Source organism: Orcinus orca, chromosome 9, assembly GCF_937001465.1.
Source record: "Orcinus orca chromosome 9, mOrcOrc1.1, whole genome shotgun sequence".
In the NCBI taxonomy this organism is placed as follows: Eukaryota; Metazoa; Chordata; class Mammalia; order Artiodactyla; family Delphinidae; genus Orcinus; species Orcinus orca.
This window is the reverse complement of record NC_064567.1, coordinates 86,337,610-86,359,649: the sequence shown is the minus strand read 5'-3', so window position 1 is coordinate 86,359,649 and position 22,040 is coordinate 86,337,610. Positions and strand designations below refer to the sequence as shown.

The following is a 22,040-nucleotide window of genomic DNA, read 5'->3' as shown; positions in this document are numbered from 1 at the left end:
ACTAACTTATTTCCCAGTTTTTTTCAAGTTACACATTTAACAAATATCAGTATTATTTCCTGCCCATCTTAACAATTTATCCCATGAATACAGAGACCCCCTTTGGTAAGGTAGTTAATATTGAACATGGTAAAATACTATGATATCCTAAGAAACACAGCAAACAAAAAAACATCCCTTTGGTCCAAGTCCCTTGTTAGGTGCTACAATATCTCATTTCTTGTCTTTTCAGTGAACCTTCTTGAAAAAGTAGTTTGTACAGTAGTTGAGAGAGTTGTCACTGAGGCCAAATTCCCTGGGTTCATCTACACACCCTGCTTAACACTGTGCCTTGGTAACAGGATGTTCTCAGTAGATATCAGCTTTATTAGGATTATTTTGGCCTCTCCTTTAACCCTCTTCTCTCTTAAAACTCTCTCTTTTCCTTATATCTATAATGAAATGCAGTCCTTCCTGGTCTCCTTTGCTAGCTCCTGTTCTTCCAGTCCCTGAAATGCACATTTACCTCTTCATATCACTCTTTTTTTTTTTTTTTTTTCCTATGCTCTCTCTGAGTGACATGCTGGTCTGCTTCCATGACTTCACCACCTCCTGCGTGATAATGTTTCCTTAACTGATGAACTGTACAGATCTCCCTCCTAGCTATTGCTTGGAACTGTCCAATAGAAGTATAATGTGAGCCACAGGTGTAATTTTAAATATTCTAGAAGCCACATTTAAAAAACGAAACCAAAAAAAAAGGTAAATTTAATAATGCAGTTTAATTCACACAGAATATATAAATACTAAGTATTTCAATATAATATAATCAATAAAAAATTGAGATATTTTACAGTTTTGTACTAATTATCTGAAATCTGGTCTGTATTTTACACTTAAAGCACATTTTTTAATTGAAGTATAGTTGATTTACAATGTTGTATTAGTTTCTGGTGTACAACAGTGATTCAGTTCCATATATATATACACATGCATACACATATATATACACACACATATATATACACACACACATATATATACATACACACTCTTTTTCAGATTATTTTCCATTATAGGTTATTACAGGATACTGACTATAGTTCTCTGTGCTATACAGTAGGACATTGTTGTTTATCTATTTTATATATGGTAGTGTTACAGCACATCTTAAGTATTGGAATACTTGGTCTGTATTAAGATCTTTTTAAAAATAAATAAACAAATAAATAAATTTATTTATTTATTTATTTATGGTTGTGTTGGGTCCTAATTGCTGCGCGAGGGCTTTCTCTAGTTGCGGCGAGCAGGGGCTACTCTTGGTTGTCGTGTGTGGGCTTCTTATTGTGGTGGCTTCTCTTGTTGCAGAGCATGGCCTCTAGGCATGCGGGCTTCAATAATTGTGGCAAGTGGGCTCCGTAGTTGTGGCTCACGGGCTCTAGAGCACAGGCTCAGTAGTTGTGGTGCACGGGCTTAGTTGCTCCACGGCATGTGGGATCTTCCCGGACCAGGGCTCGAACCCATGTCCCCTGCATTGGCAGGCGGATTCTTAACCACTGCATCACCAGGGGAGCCCTGTATTAAGATTTTGTAAATTTTACCTTTGAAAACTGGATTGACCTATCAAAGTATTCTATATCTACTTAAAGGTCTTCCAATAACTGAGTCGAGTATAAAAAAATTATTTTCCTTTAATATCCACACCCACCTTGACAAGATTTGTCCATCTTTTTTCAGAAGAGTTAAATAACCTTGGTACAAAAACATGTCAGTTTGAAAACTATGTCTGTTCAAGTAAATTCATTTACTCTTGTGTCAGCCTAGTATTATTAACATGGGATTCACAGGAATATTACATAAGTTGAAAAGCAACTCCCAAATTATCAATATCAACGATAAATTCTTCAAATATTTTTGGAGTTCTTTTGCAGACAATTTAGAAAATTGTCAGTTGCAATTAAAATCTGCATATTGATCATATTAGGAAAATATGTAAAATCATTATTTATTTGTGTGTTGGAGGTTTCAATTTCAACATGAATTCTCTTAAGTTTTCAACTACCTTGCAAGTAAACTCTTGCTTTCCTTGAGGCTTCAAGTTCAGTTCACACATATGTAGTGTGATATTAGTGAGGGAACGTGCATCCGTGTGCCTTGTTTTTGTCATTGGTTATTGGATAATTGGCAGTTATTCCTTTTGTTTCAAAAAAATCGTAGAGTTAACAGTTCAGTGAATCCTTGTAAAACTCCTCATAACCAATAACCTTTGGCGTAAAACACAAAATCATTAAATTTTTCTTCTGGGTTTTTTGTTTTTTCTTGATTTCTGTAAACTAGTGATGATTCAGAGCATTTGCATGTGTATTCTAACAACTTTATCTATGACACTTTCCACAGAATCTAGTTCATACAGCTGAGCACAAGTATTTTCAATATATATAATATGTTGGTATGCAGCAGTAAGACAAACATCAGTCTCTAGTTTTAAAATGCTCTTAAGTCTGGATTTTTCATCTAACATAACTGAAGCACTGACCATCGTGATAGAAACTAATTTTTTTTAATATCCAGCTGAAGTTCTTCTTTAATGAATGTAAAAGATTTTAAAATATCTGTCATGATTTCTAATTTTTAGATAGTGAACTGGCAATATTTCTTCATAGATTTGGAAGTCCTTTGAGGAAAAAACATAGCCAAAGTATTAATTGGCCAGTGTCCCTTATTTCCTAACTCTTATCAGAGTGCCCCTTTGTAAAATGCATATTTGAACATGCACTCCTTTGCTGATAAATGTTCAGGAGATCATCATGCTTCCATGGTAAAATCCAAATTCCTTAACATTCAATTCCATGATCTTGGCCTCCCTATCTTACCAACTTCACTTTTCCACCCCCTCCTCTTAAACTTCCTTCTAGTCATGCTGAAATTGTTGTAGTTCTTGTGAAAGGCCATTCTCTTTTACCTCTCAATGCCATTTCACTTTCACTCCAGAAAGAAGCATATCTCCCCTCCTTTACCCCCACCTATCTTCCTCCTGCTAGTCTTTCAAAACTCAGCAGCCCCTCCTGACAACCCTCTTCTCCTGGGCAGCCTGGAATTAGTATCCCTCCCTTGTCCCCCTTTTCACCCCAGGACCTCTGAACACTCTCCCATAGCACTTATTACACTATATTGTAGTTGTCTCCACCAGATGGTAATCTCTTTGAAGGCAAGGATGGTGCTTTTTGTCTCTACACCTCACACCCACAACAGCCCATGTCATGTAATGGGTGCTCACATCACATTTATATTGTGTGTTTCAAGGGATACCTGACTAACTTGCATAATAAATAACTGCCCTGTATGTAAGGGGTTCTACTTTTCACTTTGACTTTTAAATATAATGAATAGTGAGTTGGCCGTCTTATTTTAGGATGTTAATTGGCATTTTCTTCTTATTCCTCTAAAAAGGTTCTATCTAGCCATTTAATTTGTTTAGTATGACTAAGTTTTGTAACTGAATTTGTGATTATTTATTAATGGATTTTGCTCTTGTTGCTAATCAATCATCTTTCCCTTCTTCTCTCTCGGTCCAGCTCCAACAGAGGCCAGTATGCACCCGCATCTAGGTAAGTGTTTGAGACCCCATGTCACTGACCTTAGTACTAGATCTACTTGTTTTAGTCCTCTGCCATGTGAGCAGGTGATACAGAGGTGAGGAAACTCTCTGCCCTCTCTGATTCGCTGATCATTCACTGAAATCAGACTCAGGTCCAGATTATGCTTGAACCCTGGACCTCACCTTATGAGGTGATCCAGCTGCCCAGCTGGGGTTAATGGAGGGACTTTTGAACGTGTTGGTACATTTATCCTTGGGATTCTGTTGAGTGTGATCTTTTGACACAGTGTTCTAATGCTGAAATTTCCCCAGAGCCCCTACCCATCATAAATAGTAGAGCATGGAGGCAATGGGCAAGGAGCTATGAGTATGGAGGAGTTGAGATCATTTCAGGTCTGAGATATGTATTGGGTTGTAAAAAGAGAAATAATTTGGCCATTTCTTCAAAAATTAAAATGAGATTGTTTAAATAACTAAATGCTTTTGTTAATGGCACCATGTAAAGTTGCCACCTCTCATTTTTCTCATGAACTTTTCATTCTGCCATGTACTTAGTGGGCCATAGTTCTTGAGGCAGGGTGGTATAGTGCTTAATAGCACAGATTTGAAGCCAAACCAACTGGATTTATCTCACTTTCACCACTTGCTAGCAACGTGATATTGGGCAGGTTATTTAACCTCTCTGTGCCTCAGTTTCCTCATCTATAAAATGGAAGTCATAATAGTACCTGCCTCCTATTGTTGTTATGAGGATTAAATGAATTCATATTTGTAAAGTATATAGTCAATGATATAATAATGTTTGTAAAGAAATAAATACATGAACAAATAACCATAGAGGCTCACCCATGCCTTTTAAAAAATATCTCTGGAAAGTAAATAATCTTTAAGAGTTAAATTTCTCATAGGTGACAGTGAAGACTTATTTTAAAAGCAGTTTCCTACACACACTATTTAATAAAAATGAAAAGAAGTCATCCTAGCTGGCTCCAGCTTTTTCAGATGTCTCTCACTGTGGGACTTGCAGATGGGTCAGTATTTGTCTCTTGGGCTTTCTCTTTCAACCTATAAACCCAATTAATTTATTTTTCTCTTTGGAAAATCTGCCTTGAGAAGCTCTACTTTTATGTAATACTACAGCTTGGGGCTCCTCTTCTTTGGCAGATGAACGCAAGCACTTAGAAGCATGCCTTCTAGCAGCCAAGGCAGGCTGGTGACCCGCAGTGGCCCAGCTGAGCCTCGACCAGGTTGGGTATTTGAGAGAGCGGTACCCTGTAGGCATTTCAGGCACTGCATCTAATTGCTCAGAGGAGTCATTAAATCACTCCCACGCACAGAAGACATCACAGTGTTCTCTCCAGTGTAAATCCATATCCTCCCTGTTGTCAGGCCTAAGGCTTCGAGTCTGAACAGCCATTTCTTTCAATACATGCTGATTCACTGGTTTCCCGGACTTTGTTATGTGCTTACCTGCTGGCATACCCGGTATAAAGAGGGCGAGGATGGCTGCAGGTGGCAAAGAGAATTTGGAAGTGTGCTTCCTGATATTTGGAGTTGATTTTAATTACCCAGTGATTTCAGTGAATTATATTCAAGTGAGCCCCCCAAAAAAGGTAAAATGTCACTTTTGAAAAAAATAAAAAATGTTGGTTATGTTTTATTAATCAGATCATATGATTTTAATTTTCCCGCAAAGCATGTGTAAACTAGTCCAAACAAATTTATACAGACCCAGAGAATTTATATTAGCTGAAACAAATTTCCCCAGCAAACCATGGGAATCAGATGAGGAGGTTTTTGAGCACTAAATTCATTTTTTACAACTTGAGTAGAAATAATTATCATTCCTCATACAACCTTAAAAATGAGCCTACTTACATTGTAGTTGGTCATGAAATTGTTTTTACTTGTCCACCCTCTGTTCAGTGGAAATATCACATACTCTACAGTTTATGAAAACATTCTTTGCTTTTGGCATGACTCGAGTTCTTCTGTAGCTTAAAAATAAGTATTTAATATAATCTCAAGTGTAATGAGAATATATTTAAGATTATGGATGGTTCCCTAGCATTCTTCCTGACTTCTAACATGACTTTATTTGGGAGTTTTACTTATTCATGTAGATAATTTCTCCTGTGCAGCTCTAAGGGGGAAAAATGTTAACAATTTGAAACACATTAAATAAAAATGAGTGAATATAAGGAATGAGAAAAAGCAAGCCAGGGCAAGAGGGATAGTAGGAAAGAGAAGAGGAAATGGGTTAGTAAATACCAGCAATGTTAGCTGACAATAAATAGTCACAATGTTCTGTTCCCTTCAATGCTCTAAAATGAGTTAGACACTGACCTTGTTCTGGGTGTGTCGAGCTATGAGGGGCAAGTCTTGGGTGACATCTCCTTGTAGGTTAGTGCTGACCTCGGTCTTCCCACCTCTGCAGCCTGGTGACACCTTGGTAGGGTTCTTTTTGGGGGCTCTGGTTTCCAGACTTCTAAACAACAGGGTTACTTTTTCACTTAGTAGTTTAGGGACAAAGCAAATATAATCATCTGCTCATTTAAAATCCAGTTTTAATTTAAAATACTGTTATTCCTCATAAATGCAGCATGTTGACTCTTTTGCGTAGCTAAATCTATTGTTTAGTATAATCCTTTTCTAAATTTTTGTTCTTCTTTTAGCTGAAATTCATAGCGACAGTATTATCCTACGAGATGACTTTGACTCCTACCACCAAAAGGAATTGAATCCAAACATATGGTAAGTTATACGAACATGCCTCACTTTGGTCTGTATAATGCAAAAAAAATTTTTTTAATTTAAAAAATGATTCTGACTGCATAAAATGAAATTGCTCTTTAGCTCTAAGGTATCAGTGAGAATTGTTCAACTAGGGAACTGGGCTTACTGTTGCCTGCAGAATGTCTATTTCTTTTTTTTTTTTCCAATTCAGCATGGTGATTTTATTTTATTTCATTTTTTTAACATCTTTATTGGAATATAATTGCTTTACAATGGTGTGTTAGTTTCTGCTTTATAACAAAGTGTATCAGCTATACATATACATATATCCCCATATCTCCTCCCTCTTGCGTCTCCCTCCCCCCCTCCCTATCCCACCCCTCTAGGTGGTCACAAAGCACCGAGCTGAAGAATATCTATTTCTTGACTTCTTTAAGAACTGAATCTAGGTGCCCCTCTAAGCCATCGGTGTGATCAGTTTTTTTTTTCAGTTGTACAAGTTCTTTACATAGAAAACATTATGCTTTACTATGTCTATTAATTGCATTTTGCCAAACGAAAGAAGGGAAATGGTTTATCTGAAAATGACAGATGATTTGAGTCATACTTCCAACAGATGATTTGAGTCATACTTCCAAATAGCTTCTGTGTTATTGGGTTACCTCATTTATACTCCAGTCTTTCCTTCCAAGACTGTTTAGGGGCAACTCCATGGGATTTTGGAGGGCAAAGAAATAATGAACCAAAATGCATTCATTAGAAACTTGTTGGACACATAAATGGATGCGCGAATTTGTTGGCAGTTTGTTGTATTTTTGCTGATTTTGAAGAAATGCAACTATCCACCCAGACCTATAGTCTGCGTAATTTGAGAGAATATATGAATGTGGATTTTCTGTGGTACTAAATGTTTTTGTGTACATGATTAAGAGTTCAAGATAAATTAGAAACTCTAATGTAATCAAGTTGCAACCAAAATCCAAGCAATACTCAAGACTAGAAAGAGAATAAAACCATTTCATCCTCAAATGTCAGAGTATGATATTCATTTGCTTTTCCTTATTTTCATTGTTTAACAAATATCAAGCAGTAATTATTTTATTTATATAGTACATTAAAAAGGGATGTGGTTCCTTCTCTCAAATAGCTTATAGTTCTGTAGAGGAGACACTAAAAACATATTTTTAAAAAGCTTATAATCCAGAATAGAAATCCTTAAGTGTAATAGAGGATTACAAATAGCATACTGCAGTTCTGAAAAAGGAGGGATGACTCTGGTGAGAGTTTCTTGGAGAAAGTGGTCCTTGACCTGACAGTTGAAGATGACATACAGATTTAGAGAGTGTTGGTGCTTAAATATAGACAGAGAAACTTTTTATGTCTTTTCTAGAAAGAAATATAGATCTAGAGAATGTAAATACACAAAAAAATCAGACTAGACAGAGATATAAAGTCTTAAAATTGATATGCCATTTAAAGAAATAATTTATCAACAAAATTTCACTTCCCTCTGAACATATCCTAAATATAAATTTCCTAAAATAAATTGAAAATCTTTTTTAAGAAAAAGCAAAAAAAAAAAAGAACTTTCTAAGCACTAGTTTTACCCAAGAAAAATTCCCTAGTTCTCCTCACATTTGGCTTTTTTATATCCCATTAGTATAAATGTTATCAGATGACTTGTTTCTTTCAAGGCAAGTTCATTTCTGTCAAGCTAATTCATTTTCTTCAGTGAGTTTTCTTGACAAATACAAAATGTGACTTTTATGTGGTCCAAATTCTGCTGTTTTTAAAATCAATAAAACATGATCGATTTTGCTTCACCCATTTTCATGACTGATCTGATAGATGCTTTCTTGACCGGTTATGGATTTTATGTCCCTTTTACTTATGCTATGGTTTTTCCTAATGTTTTAAAAAACCTTTTATGTACTTTAAAAAGCTACATACTTCTGTCTTCTATCAAATGTGCTTCAGAGTAATTTTACTTTATCCCTTATTGCCCACAATCTCCTTCATCTAGCCTCTTTAAGATTAAAAAAACAAAACAAACAAACAAACAAAAACCATGAAGCTCTCATCATTTGAGAGATGGCTTTGTTGAACAAAGGTGGCAGGGGTTTTGAGATCAGGCTGGTCTGGTTTGACTCCTGAGCTAACCACTTGCTAGCTGGGTATCTGAGAAAAGCAAAAGGCTTGCTTTACCACTCTGAGCTCCGTTTCCTTGTCAGTAAAAGTGAGCCAAATACTGTCGTAACAGCATTGTTTTAAAGTCTGATGAGCCTGAAAAGGTCTGGCACCTCGCCTGGTGTATTGACGCTGCTCAGTACAAATCAGTTCCCTCCCCGCCTCTCTTACTCTCTCTCTCTCTCCTTCCCTGCCTTTCTGTCTTCTTCCCTCCCTCCCTCCCTCCCTTTTTCCCTTTCTTTCTTCCTCCTGTGGAATATCTGCACATTGGTCTACATGCCTCCCCTAAGCCCAGATATGACCCCAAATCATTATTATTAAAATACTCTTTAGCCAATTTATGTAAATGAGTCCCCAAGTCTTCCCTCATTGTATTTGGATGAAAAACAGACTTCAAATTAAATATATCTGTATTATATAACATATGGAATATATATTAATGACAATATAGCAGAGTCAGAGAGAAGGGGAAAATGAGGATATTAGATGCTTAAGCCCCCTTAAAATAGACATAAGCTCCCTAAAGTTAGAAACAAATACAATCAAATATTCCAGTGAAATGTTTCCAATAAAGTAACAAAGTCCTGTGTTGTTTTGGAATCTCATAGGCAGTTTTCACTCTCTTGACATCTCTGTTCTCTTGGTATACCTATTGACATGTGAGTTTTGTCCCTTATGATATTGTCTTTGATTTTTTTACCCCATGGGATTAGAAACCACTGGGCAGCTTTGTGGCAACTGAAAAGGAGAATCCTTGCTGACAACTTATAACTCTTTGCCACTACCACTCACCACCAGATAGAAAGAAGCATGAGGCCTGGTTTGCTGCTTTTGGACAAATTCCCGAGACTCAATAATTTGCTACAAGAGAAAAACATGCTTTTATGAGCATATTTCTTCCATGGAATTTGAAAAGCATCATATGCATTATTTAACTTGTAATTTTTAAGGATAAGCAAAGGGAGAAATTATGAAACTAAAGTCCCGTCTGTGCAATGATCGGGAGAGAGATCAGTTTAAAAGTTAATCACTCACAGCTTATTTGCTTCCATTGACTTCATCTAATGAAATCAACTTTTTTTCCACTCCATTTCATGTAACTTTTTTTTTTTTCTTTTGCGGTACGCGGGCTTCTCACTGCTGTGGCCTCTCCCTGCTGTGGCCTCTCCCGTTGCGGAGCACAGGCTCCGGATGCGCAGGCTCAGCGGCCATGGCTCACGGGCCCAGCCGCTTGGCGGCATGTGGGATCTTTCCGGGCCGGGACACGAATGCGTGTCCCCTGCATCGGCAGGCGGACTCTCAACCACTGCGCCACCAGGGAAGCCCTCATGTAATTTTTGATATCCAAATTTCTTATCTTCTGTACAAATGACTGTACACAAAAAACAAGGAACATAAAATTATATTACTATTATTATGAATGAACGTAACAACCAAGTTATTATTCCAAGTGTATGACGGCAGTTGGAATAGAGCCAAGAAACTTTTTTACACCAACTCAATATTGAATGTATTGTCTCTCTGCTTAGTTTAAATGTTAGATTTGATTTAAAAATTAAATGTACTTGGTGAAAAGTTCAATAATATTAAAAAATAATGAAAATAAACCTTCCTACACTAGATCTATATTCCCTCCCTCCAGAGGCATCAACTGTTACCAGTTTCTGCCAGTCCTTCCAGAAATTGTTTAGGCTTACGCAGGTGTCACAGTTATGAATTCTGTCTACAAACTTGGGTATCAGAGAAATAAAACTTTATTTTTTTTATAATCCAACTTAATTTCTTTTCACTGTCCCCCTTTTACCGGTGGTGAAAACTTTAATTTCAGTCAACTTAGGCTTGTCCTGTCCCATTTTTCTGGTGTTGTAGCTAAGTTTCAGAGAGCTTATTAGTTCAAAAGCAAGGGGTAGGGTGGGGATGCACCTCTGGTCCCCCAGTCCTCTGTTCCTGCAGGTGCTCACTGAGTCTTCCCTATCTCATCCAGTTTTTGGTGACTGGTCCGCACAGGTAGCCTTCGCACCTGTCCTAACCACTCCTTCATAGCAATTGCTCTGTTTTGAGCCCTGCTTGAGGGCATGAAAACTTCTGCTGCTCCTGGGCCTGGACTGTGGGTGTCTTTGTGATGCTCCGATGTGCTCTCATGCCGCTATGGTCCTTCTGCCTCTCTGAGATGTAGAGTATAGGATCCTTCAGCTCTTTGCCCGCCAGATCTCTTTGGGGCTCTGCCAGAGAAGTGACCTTTATCTCCCATTCTCTCAGGCACTTCTGATTGCTTTGCTTGAATGAAAGATGAGAAGTAAAGTTACAAATGAAGACAACAGCAAAACCCCTTCATGGGAATATAGTGGCACCTTAGGCTTGATGAGGGTGAGGCTTCTCCACTTTAACTTTGCCCTGATGCTGGGCTGCATGCAGGTAGACTTCTGAACCACAATAGTAACTTCTTCTGTTCAAATGTGCCATTGAACCCAAGGGGGTGAGAGAGAGTGTGGATGGAGCAACACCGACTTATCAGCACTACTGACAATTCCCCATTATCGTGTGCTCAGTGTGATTACACTCCTGAAGGTGGAGGGGGATCAGTAGGGTCTTGTTCCTGTAGAGACAGCCCTACAACCAAAAAGAAAAAAAGGTAGGAAGAAAAACCTCATATAACTAAATTTAGAAGGAAAGTAAGAACCTACAAATACGCTGTATCTCAACATTTCACTTAAACATCTACTACTTGTGTCTCAACTACATTTTTATAGTTTTTTTTTTTTTTTTTTTGCGGTACACAGGCCTCTCACTGTTGTGGCCTCTCCCGCTGTGGAGCACAGGCTCCGGACGCGCAGGCTCAGCGGCCATGGCTCACGGGCCCAGCCGCTCCGCAGCATGTGGGATCTTCCCGGACCGGGGCACGAACCTGTGTCCCCTGCATCGGCAGGCAGACTCCCAACCACTGCCCCACCAGGGAAGCCCCCCATTTTTATAGTTTTTTAAAAATCTTTATTGAATTTGTTATAATATTGCCTTTTTTTTTTTTTTTCATGTTTTGGCTTTTTGGCCCCAAAGCATGTGGGATCTTAGCTCCCCGACCAGGGATTGAACCTGCACCCCTTGCATTGGAAGGCGAAATCCCAACCACTGGACTGTCAGGGAAGTCACCATCGTTTCTCTTTATATATTAACTATTTTAGTATGATATAAACACTGCCAGTATTCCATATGAATGGAGAGAAATCTTGATTTTTTTAATTAAAAAGAAATACACCTGTTAGCCCAAAACTGGGAACATCCCAGGTACCCATAAACAGGAGAATGGATAAACAATGATACATCCATTCAGTGGCCTACTACTCAGCAATAAAAAGGAATGAATTATTGATAGTTGAAACAACATGGTTGGATTTTAAAAATATTATGTTGAATGAAAGAAGGCAGACCCAAAATAGTTCTTACTGTATGATTTCACTTATACGAAATCTATAATAGACCAAATTATCTAAAGTGCTAGAAATTAGATTAGTGATTGTTTCAGGGATGGGGACTTGACTGGGAAGGGGCATGAGGAACTTTCTGGGGTGATTAATACATTATATATAATCTTGAGGGAGCATGGGTTACATAGATGTATACCTTTGTCAAAACTTGAGATCCATATATTACACTGTGTGCAAATTTACCTCAATAAAAAATTTCAGGGCCTTCCCTGGTGGCGCAGTGGTTAAGAATCCGCCTGCCAATGCAGGGGACACGGATTTGAACCCTGGTCCGGGAAGATCCCACATGCCTCGGAGCAACTAAGCCCGTGCGCCACAACTACAAAGCCTCGCCCTAGAGCCCGCGAGCCACAACCACTGAGCCCATGCACCACAACTGCTGAAGCCCGCGCCTAGAGCCCATGCTCCACAACAAGAGAAGCCACTGCAATGAGAAGCCCATGCACCGCAACAAAGAGTAGCCCCCTCTTGCCCCGCAAGAAAGCCCACACGCAGCAACGAAGACCCAACACAGCCAAAAAAATAAAATAAATAAATTTTTAAAAATTTCAACAGTAATAAAAAAAACAGTGAGAAAAGTTAAGAAATAGGAGACATTTCTGATTCATAACTTGGGTTAAAAAGAGTTCAACGAGAGGGAGAGAGAGAGTTAAAGGAACTAAAAAAGTGAATGAATTTTTAAAAACATTTTAAGTTTTCTTAAGAGGTGTCTTTACTCTCTAAGGACTTACAAAGTCTAGAAGGAATCTTTGTTTTGCTTAACAGATTATCCCTTTAATGCTTGTTTCCTGAAGATCACAGAAGGCAACCAGAGCTGTAATATCACTAGGCTCTGATGTTCTAGTGGGAAATGTTGGGACTGTTAGAAAACATGATGACAAATAGCAACTAGAAGACAACAGATGTTTCCCCTCCAGCACAATAATAATAGCAGAGATGTTCTATTCAGCAGAGATCAGGGAAGAACAAGAGTCACTCGTCAGAAGAAGCATCTTAGATGAATAAGTTGTGATGCCGACAGGGATATGAGACATCAAGAAGAAAGACACAGATGAAGTTGTCTCAGATCCTATGGCAAATGAAGACGTCTGTCAATTGGCTTATCATACAGAAAGCACCACAATTTACAGCGAAGGAAGCCAAAAAGCTGTGGCTGGCATTGCATAGGGTTGCTTGAATCAAGAAAAGACTAGGACATCTCCATTTTTATATGTAAAAGATCATACTGCAGGACTAGAGAAATTGAGGTCACAGACTCTGCTGCATGTAATATTTTCTTGAAAATACAAATTTATTGGAGAAATTATTCAGAAATGGAGCAAAAAGTTTGGTGACTTGGCTTATTAAAGTTTATTTGCTTTGAGAAAAATAATTATCTGAATAAAGACTCTAAAAAGACTGAAATTTAGTTCGGGGGTGAGTTATTCTGGCTGGAGCTTTATTTATTCAGTGATTAGTAGATTAGCCCATAAGAGAAAAGAAGTCAAGTGAAGAGTAAAACTACTTCAAAGTTCCTTAGTATCTTGGAGCCCCCATTGAGAACTACAGCAGAGGGGACTCCATTTAGTAGCCAAGTATGAGAACCACAATGTAAATGGAGTTTCCAGGTAATCAGAACAAAGTATTAATAAGTCTGATGAACAATGTCACTGGGAAAAAACTGGATAAAAGTGCATCCACGGGCTTCCCTGGTGAGAGTCCGCCTGCCGATGCAGAGGAAACGGGTTCATGCCCGGTCCGGGAAGATCCCACATGCCGCGGAGCGGCTGCGCCCGTGAGCCATGGCCACTGAGCCTGCGCGTCCAGAGCCTGTGTTCCTCAACGGGAGAGACCACAACAGTGAGAGGCCCGCGTACCGCAAAAAAGAAAAAAAAAAAAGTGCATCCGCTCAATGTCCACCAGGCCAATGGGCAGTAAGATTTGGAAGACAGTGTTGGGTGAAGGGGAACACAAACCACGGGCATCAAAGGCTCCACATCACTGCTGAAGGATGTCCAAGGGACTTTTTTGTAATACTGATCACTTGGAAGACATATCACCAAATAGGCTTACCCATGTAACATGGAACATACACCTTACAAGTTTTCAAGACCAGGTGACTACGGGAGATCGTGAGTAGGTGAGAAAAGTATGGCAAAATAAATATTTTATCGGATGACACACCTTTGCCAGAACTTCTAATATATCACTGTATTTTGGGGTTGTGGAATTATAATTTGATTTTTAGGGTTTAATGGTCCAATATTCTGATCTTACGTGCATCTTTTTCTACTTTTTCTCTCATGTTTTCCCTCTTGACCTCACCTTTTTCTACTCTCTCTCACTCTCTCTTCTCTTTTGTTCATAACTTTTTTCTCTTATTATTACACTCTCCTCTAACCTTCGTCTCTTGCTTCCTCCCCCTCCTTCCTCTTACCATGATGTAATTGCTCTGGGGAAAACTTCATCTACAATAGAAAGGTTAACCAGGAGGTGTCCTACTAATAAAATAAGGTGTGAATCTGGAGGCTTATTATTTCCTTCTTTAAGCTCTGTTTTACATGACAGAAATAAGAACTCACTCAATGGAATTAAATGTCAAGTACATTTGAAACAAGTGATAAAATATTTCCTCAAGCAGTATGTAGTGGAATTCAGCATAGTAGGAGGTCAGAATATTGCATGCAGTAGTAGGGTATAGAACGGTTATTTTTAATCCAAATAATATTTGCCATTATACTTGCTAGCAAAGGAAAGATCAAATTTTTAAACTCCCTGGTGAAATAAGAAGAGTTCTCTTACCTTCCTTAGTGAGAAGTAATGAGAAAGAATGAGCTATAAATGGAGTTTGTCATTTTCACATTTAGAGCATATGTTAGCTCCTTAGAAAAAAGGCATGACATTGTTGAAGGTGATATTATTCTCAGTCTTATAGAGTGAACTTTCCTTGCTGTTTTTCTAAAAGTATTCCACATTTACAAAGAAAAGAGGATTTTACGAGGGGTTTGTTTCGTTTTGTTTGTTTTGCGGTATGAGGGCCTCTCACTGTTGTGGCCTCTCCCGTTGCGAAGCACAGCCTCCGGACACGCAGGCTCAGTGGCCATGGCTCACGGGCCTAGCCGCTCCACGGCATGTGGGATCCTCCCGGACCGGGGCACGAACCCATGTCCTGTGCATCGGCAGGCGGACTCTCAACCACTGCGCCACCAGGGAAGCCCACGAGGGTTTTTTTTAAGCTTGATCTTTCACAATAGTCGTGCCTTTCTGCTATAAAACATTGTCTCTTTGCTATAAAATATGGTCAAAAGTTGAGTGTTCTGCTTGTTGAGGGTTTTTTTTTTTTTAATAATTTTTATTGGAGTATAGTTGATTCCTTGTTGAGGTTTGAGTGGAAATTACAAGAAGCTCCGACGTCTCCAGAAGTCAGCTGACTGCCCACCTCCCACAGGGCTGGCAGGGTCCTATTTACTTTGGTGGATTCACCAGTCCATGATCTGGCCTTGTTGTGCAAGCCCACACATGAGATGGTGTCAGCACATGCAGTGTGAGCTGTAACTGGGGGAAGAGACTTGTTATCTTTGGGTCAGGAAATTATAAGAGATTTCTCTTTTCTCTTTCCATTTTTAATGTACTTTTTATAATCAGATCAAATATTAAAATTATTTTAATATCTCTGTTCAGAAATGCTAGTGAATAGACAGTTCCAACTCATAGAATACCAGACACTGAATCCTTCAGAGGCAATAAATCATGGATAGATAATACGATGTCCTCGGTCTTGGGGACAAACGGCATGTATCTCAAATGAGAATTTGATGATAACTGATTGTCACTGAGTTTCCAGGTGATTAACTTGTTTCAGCAGAGTAACTGACTAAAGGCTGAGTGATTTCACTCTGATCTAAAAAGAAGAATGAGTTGCATAATGAGACTGCTCTTGAGAAAATAATATTTTAGTTATTTATTGTTATCAGGATGATGTCACCACCAACCATTCATAAATCTGTGGTTGTGCGAAGGAGCCCAATTTTCTCATTAATCCTCCTCCTCTTTCCAGTGTCCTGAAAGTCCTGTGTGAGTCACTGCAGGACATGGGGACTGCGGGGCACTCCAGGGACATTTCACTCCAGCTTCCTCTGTGCCTCCTGAACAGGGGCTTTGGTGTGTTTTCCAGCCTATTAATTTTAAAGTCATGATTAAAAACAGAATTATACCTTCAGAAGTGTGCTCTCTATAACACAAATGCACATTGCATATAATTCCTAAACAGAAACAGCCACCTAAATGATAAAAAACAAAGACAGAGAATTGACACCAAGATAACAAGTTTCAAACTGCCAAGGAGCTTGTTAGAGTGAAAAACAAATCTTGGTTCAAAGCATTTCTTTTTCTTTTATGTTTCCAGTTGGACCCTAGATGTGCTGGTCAACAAGTACCTGCCTTCATCCTTACCGATTCCTTTATGGTTTTGTTTGTTTGTTTGTTTCCTTTATGTTTTTGTTAGTGAAAAAATGGTAGTGTGATAGTGTGTATATAAAATAGGGATGAATTATGTAAGGATGTACATAACCAAAGGAATATTGAATTTGATTATGTACTTTAGTCCAGTGAATTCATTCTGAACATTTTCTGTGAAGTCCATGACATTTCTCTTATTTTTGTACATTTTCATTAGCAAAGCAAAATCCCTTATCCTATAAATGAAAAAAGAACTTTTAAGAAAAGACATTGTAGCTCTTCCAGATAAACTCTGACAGTAAAAATGATGACAAACGTTTTTGAAATGCACATGAGTTTTGTAGAATTAGAGTTCTTTTCTCTTCTTGGCTGCATTAGAGTGGAGTAGGAAGAATATTGGACAAGGAGTCAGGGAATCTAGCCTCTAGTCCCGTTCTGTCATTTGTAAAATGACAGGGGCTGATTGAGACTCGGTGATACTTCAGATGCCCTCTAACTCGAATGACCAATGATCTGTGAACTGTAGTAATAGGTGAGATTCATGTGGTACCTAAGCATGTGATAAATAGGTTCAGAGAGGGCTCAATATATTCAGGCTTTGCCTGGTCTTCGGGGATAGCAAGCATGTCCCTTAAATTGTCTTTTAATCATACTGTTCATGGCAGATTATATTTTGAGGTGGGCGATTCGTATGATGGGCTGTGGTATTTGTCAGATTCTTATGTTCTGTTTTTCATATTGAGAAAAAGAAAAAGAGGGGGCACGTTTTCTTAGATTAGAGAAATATTCGGTATTACTTTTATTCTTAAGCAGAGAAGCAATTCATTTCTAATCCTTAGCCTGGGAGGTCACATTCCTTTTAAATTGAAAAATAGAAGTCCATTTAACTGGGATTATTTAAAACTTCTTCTTCCCACCAATCTCTGAAGAATATGTTACCTAACTTTACAGAGCCCATCATTTTCTTGAGAAAATTTGGTTGGGAGACCACAGTTTAAATGTTAGAAATAAATAGCACTTTTTTTTTGCTCCGAGCCTAGAGATAATTGGACTGCTCATTATCCAGCAAATTGAACCCTTATTGTTAGGAACAACTCATAAGGGAAGAGTAGAATTTTAGACTACTAGTATTATTCGCAGAGAGCACCCATTGGGGTTAGGTACCTAACCCTACTCAACCAAGTTAACTTGTTAGACGCAGGGGCATTCTGAGAAAGACATGAGGGAAGAACTCAGGCACTCAGAGCACTTAGGCATTGCTGTAGGTTCTGGGATGAGCCAAGAATTCCTGTTCTTGAAATTTGGATGCTTATTTACATCTGTAGGTTTTTAAAACTTACCTTGTTTTTCTGAAATGGATCACTATTTCCTTCTGGGAAGCCATGACTCCTAGTTGCCCTTTGTATTATTTGGCCTCCATCAGAGTCATTGTGTTCATCATGAATTTGTGATTTTTCTTTTCCTTTATGATGATGGCATTCATGTAAGTGGTTGTACAATGCTTAACTTTAATGGTAGAAAAAATATTAGGAAGGTCATATTATAGACTCACTGTTAGAAAAGTCACCTTGATGGGCAGCACAAAAATATTAGGATTGTTAGGAACATAAACAGAAATGAACCCACTGCCAATAATCATGGAAAAGTATGCAGGGATAGCCTCAGATTGATACACACTGAAGGGTCACGATGATAGTTGGAGCTTTCCAGAAACCAGACTAAGGATATAGTTGTTCCCCAGGGATCCATTCTTGGACCTCTACTTTTCTCACTTAGTATATCCTCCCCTCTCCCCCTGGCCCCCAATAATATGCACTCCTATGATTTCAGCCATATCTTAAATTGTCCTGTCAGTGCTGATCTCCTTTCCCTGAAGTTCAAATACATATAATCATTGTCAGCTGGTCATCTCCAGTTGTCAGCATAACCAGAAGAGCAGTCAGTTTCCAAGCCCTGTAATTCCCTAGAGTTGAGCTGTCCAGTATGGTAGCCACTAGTCACATGTAGCTATTAATCACCTGAACTGTGGTTAGTCTGAATTGAGATGTGCTGTAAGTGTAAATACACCCCATAATTTGAAGACTTTTTATGAAAAAAGAATGTAAACTATATCATTAATAATTTTGTATAATTACATGTTAAAATATAATTTGAGTATACTGGGTTAAATAAAACATATTATTAAACTTAATTTCACCTATCCTTTTTTATTTTTACTGTAGCCATTAGAAAGTTGAAAATTACATATGTGGATCATATTATGTTTCTATTAAAAAGTGATACTCTTTTCTTCATCTCCACCTTATTTCAAGGCACTATTGTGTCCTACTTGTGTTATATCAACAGTCCAGTCTTTTCTACCGCTAATCCATTATTTGTTAGAGTAATTTTCCTAAAAGTTGGATCGTATCATGACTTTGGAAGCAGAATAGTGGGAGTTTGAATCCCAGTTCTATGATTTTCAATCTGTGTAACCTTGGACAGTCATTTAATGTCTCTAAATCTCAGTTTTAGCATCCTCTAAATGTGGATAAAAATAAAGGCGGGATATATGAATTAACTGAGGCACTGTTTGTAGAGTTCCTAGTGCAGTATCTATCACTTGGTAAATGGCGCATGACACCTTCCATGAACTGGCTGCCACTTTCCAGCCCCATCCTTTGCCACCCTCTTCATGTACCAGTGTGGTTCCAGGCACACTAACATACTGAAGTAGCAGTTTTACTTGTATCATAATCTCTGCATTCCTTGTGCCCTATGACACCATCACCTTTCTTCTTTGACTAACTCCTATTTCTCATTCAGGACCAGTTCTGGGACCACCTCCTTTGGAAGCTCTCCCTTACTTCCTTAGTCTAAGTTAGGTACCATCACAGCCAGCGCGTACTCCTGTTATAAGGAGTGAAGAGCTATGGAAAACGTGATGGGTGTTGGAATTAGCAAGTCCTGGGTCCAGATTGCCAGTCTGTCAACTTTACAGCTGTAGGATTCGAGCAAATGCTTAACTTCTTTGGAGCTCAGTTTTCTTATTAGTAAAACGAGGACACTGAAAACTATCTTATAGAGAAGTTGAAAGATTCAAATAGCTTTAGAATATCTGGCACATAATAGGTGCAGTAAATAGCTATCATTGCGTTGGCACCCTATATTTTAATTGTGTGCTTGTTTCCCTGCCTTTCCTTCTGGAGTATAAACTCCTGGAAGAAAATAATACTGTTTTTGTTTTGGTCTTTGTACCACTAAAGCTCATCATATTGCCTATAGGTTCTCAACATATGGTTGTTAATTGTAAGAATGAATTAATGAATGATAAATGAATAAATAACACCATTGGCATCTAAGAGTGGGTTGGATTTGACCACCCAGAGGGATGTGCTTTCAAAAGAAATTATGTTGACAAACCCAGACATACTGTGAGAAATTCAAGCAAAGGACATTTAAAAGACCTTGACAAGAAGCTAACGGATTTGTTTCATCAATCCTTGATGAAGCCATTGTACCTCCAGGTAGCAACAACTTAGTGAATAATAGCTGGTAATTCTGAATCTTTAAGTTTCAACAGGGTACCAGTGCCTTTGTAATTTTATTTTAAGTTTCTGGAGCTATACAGCACAACAAAGAAAGGTCCAGAGGGGTTTTTGAGCCAAGTGGGGACAAAGCTGTATCTGATTTCCTTTTTCTTGTGTTTATTGTTTTTTTAACTCCTGTTATTCCACAAAATAGAAGTGGTTCTCCAAACACATCAAACATCTGTGGTCCATTCACTGGTTCCCGAGTGCCAGGCTGTAGGCTACCTATGCTAGAATCACCTTTAAACAATATACAGATACCTAGGCTGCACATGAATCCTATTTAATCAAAACTGTAGGTGATGGAGACTTGTAATACATGTATTTATACAGATACAGTTTTTCTGATATACAGTTGATTTGGGGAGTGCTGATCAATATTTATAGATAGAATGATTGCTATGAGGATTCAAATATCAGACCTCGGACTTCACATCAACAATGATGCTTTTAGTTTAGAATCACTGGAGGAAAATGGCAGATAGTCATTGTGAGGGTTGAACAATCTTTTAATTTCTCTCTGTCAAAGCTTATATTTCTTTTGAGCCATTTCACAATGCCTTGGAGGCCAAATAATCCTCATCTATCAATAAGTAAGAAGCACACTATAAGTTCAGTGCTACTTCTCTGTACTTTTATCATAATCACACTCCTTGGAAAAAATTGTGTAGTTTTTTTTTTTTTTTTTCGGTACGCGGGCCTCTCACTGTTGTGGCCTCTCCCATTGCGGAGCACAGGCTCCGGACGCACAGCCTCAGCGGCCATGACTCATGGGCCCAGCCGCTCCGCAGCATGTGGGATCTTCCCGTACCGGGGCACGAACCTGTGTCCCCTGCATCGGCAGGCGGACTCTCAACCACTGCGCCACCAGGGAAGCCCCAATGTGTAGTTTTAAGAATAGAAAAATAGTAGTAAGAAGTTCATATAGTAGGTTCCCTGTGGGGGGAAAAAACTAATATACCTGTTCTGGATGACAATGGTAGAAATCCATAATAATAATAATAGCTAACACTTATGCTAACGCTTACATCATGCTTGCTCTATTTGACGTATGCCAGGTTCTATCTGAAGTGCTTTAGATCTCAGGCCCTAATAATAGTTCTGCTTATGAAGTTGCCTTATATTTATTCACTCATTCAACAAATATTTATGGAATACAGCATGCCAGGCATAAAATGGTGAACAAGAGACATATTTGTTGCCTTTATGAAGCTACTACTATACCTCTTCTAATGTCAAGGACATGTTATTAGAATCTTGCTTCACAGTAATCAAGAGAAGATTTAAATCTCCTACTAAGATTTGAGATACTACCTTTAAAAATTCTATATCAGAAGTTGTTCTCTGTTTATTCTGAAAAAAGCAAAGCTTCTTGACATTGTTGATCGCCTTTGGATAGGAACACAGCTCAAAAGATTAGAATAATTTATTCCATGCAATACACATATAGGAAATACTTCGATTTTTTTGCCACGTTTTTACTACTTATTGTGCTTCTGCCTCTTGGCTTTATGGGCTACCTGGTATCTTTTCACACTTTTGTCTTCTTCCTATTTGAATAGGGCTTCCTGCTCCCTTTTTTCTCTGAGATTAGCAAACAGCTAAAAGGGCCTGGTACAATGATCTTCAAAAACAAAGGGCATGGTGCCCTTTCAATAATGTTTGGCACCTAGAATGTGAGTCTTTGAAAATGTCCTTTCTGCATGAAATACAGCTCTCATGTGCTTTGATGTTCAGACTGAGGAAACATAATTCTTTCTTTGTACATGTAATGATTCTAGGTTGAAGTATCATGATGCAAATCATTGTCAATGTTATTGTAAATATGCAAAGTCAAATCCAGAATATTCATATTGTCAATTTATACTGAAGACATGAATATATTTGTTTTTGAGATTCTGTTCTAAGGTTTTATTAGCCACTTCACTTTATAATAATAAAGCAACTAATTATTTACAAGGTTAACATTAACTCAGTCTCCATAATTTGCTTGAATTAGAATTTGTGTTTATTTCATATTACTATGTGGATTAAGTACAATCTGATTCCATT

General features: G+C 38.3%; 2 protein-coding genes across 2 annotated transcripts in view; both read left to right on the top strand.

Annotated features, from left to right (window-relative positions):
* Window positions 1-22,040, top strand: part of RELN (reelin) — a 509,830-nt gene that overhangs the window by 229,496 nt on the left and 258,294 nt on the right. Inside the window, exons 5-6 of the mRNA XM_004263378.2 lie at window positions 3,555-3,587; window positions 6,253-6,331. Coding sequence (XP_004263426.2) covers window positions 3,555-3,587; window positions 6,253-6,331 — 112 coding nt within the window. The remainder of the gene's footprint in view (window positions 1-3,554; window positions 3,588-6,252; window positions 6,332-22,040) is intronic.
* Window positions 1-22,040, top strand: part of LOC117203713 (uncharacterized) — a 1,186,790-nt gene that overhangs the window by 1,131,212 nt on the left and 33,538 nt on the right. The gene's annotated exons all lie outside the window — the stretch shown is intronic.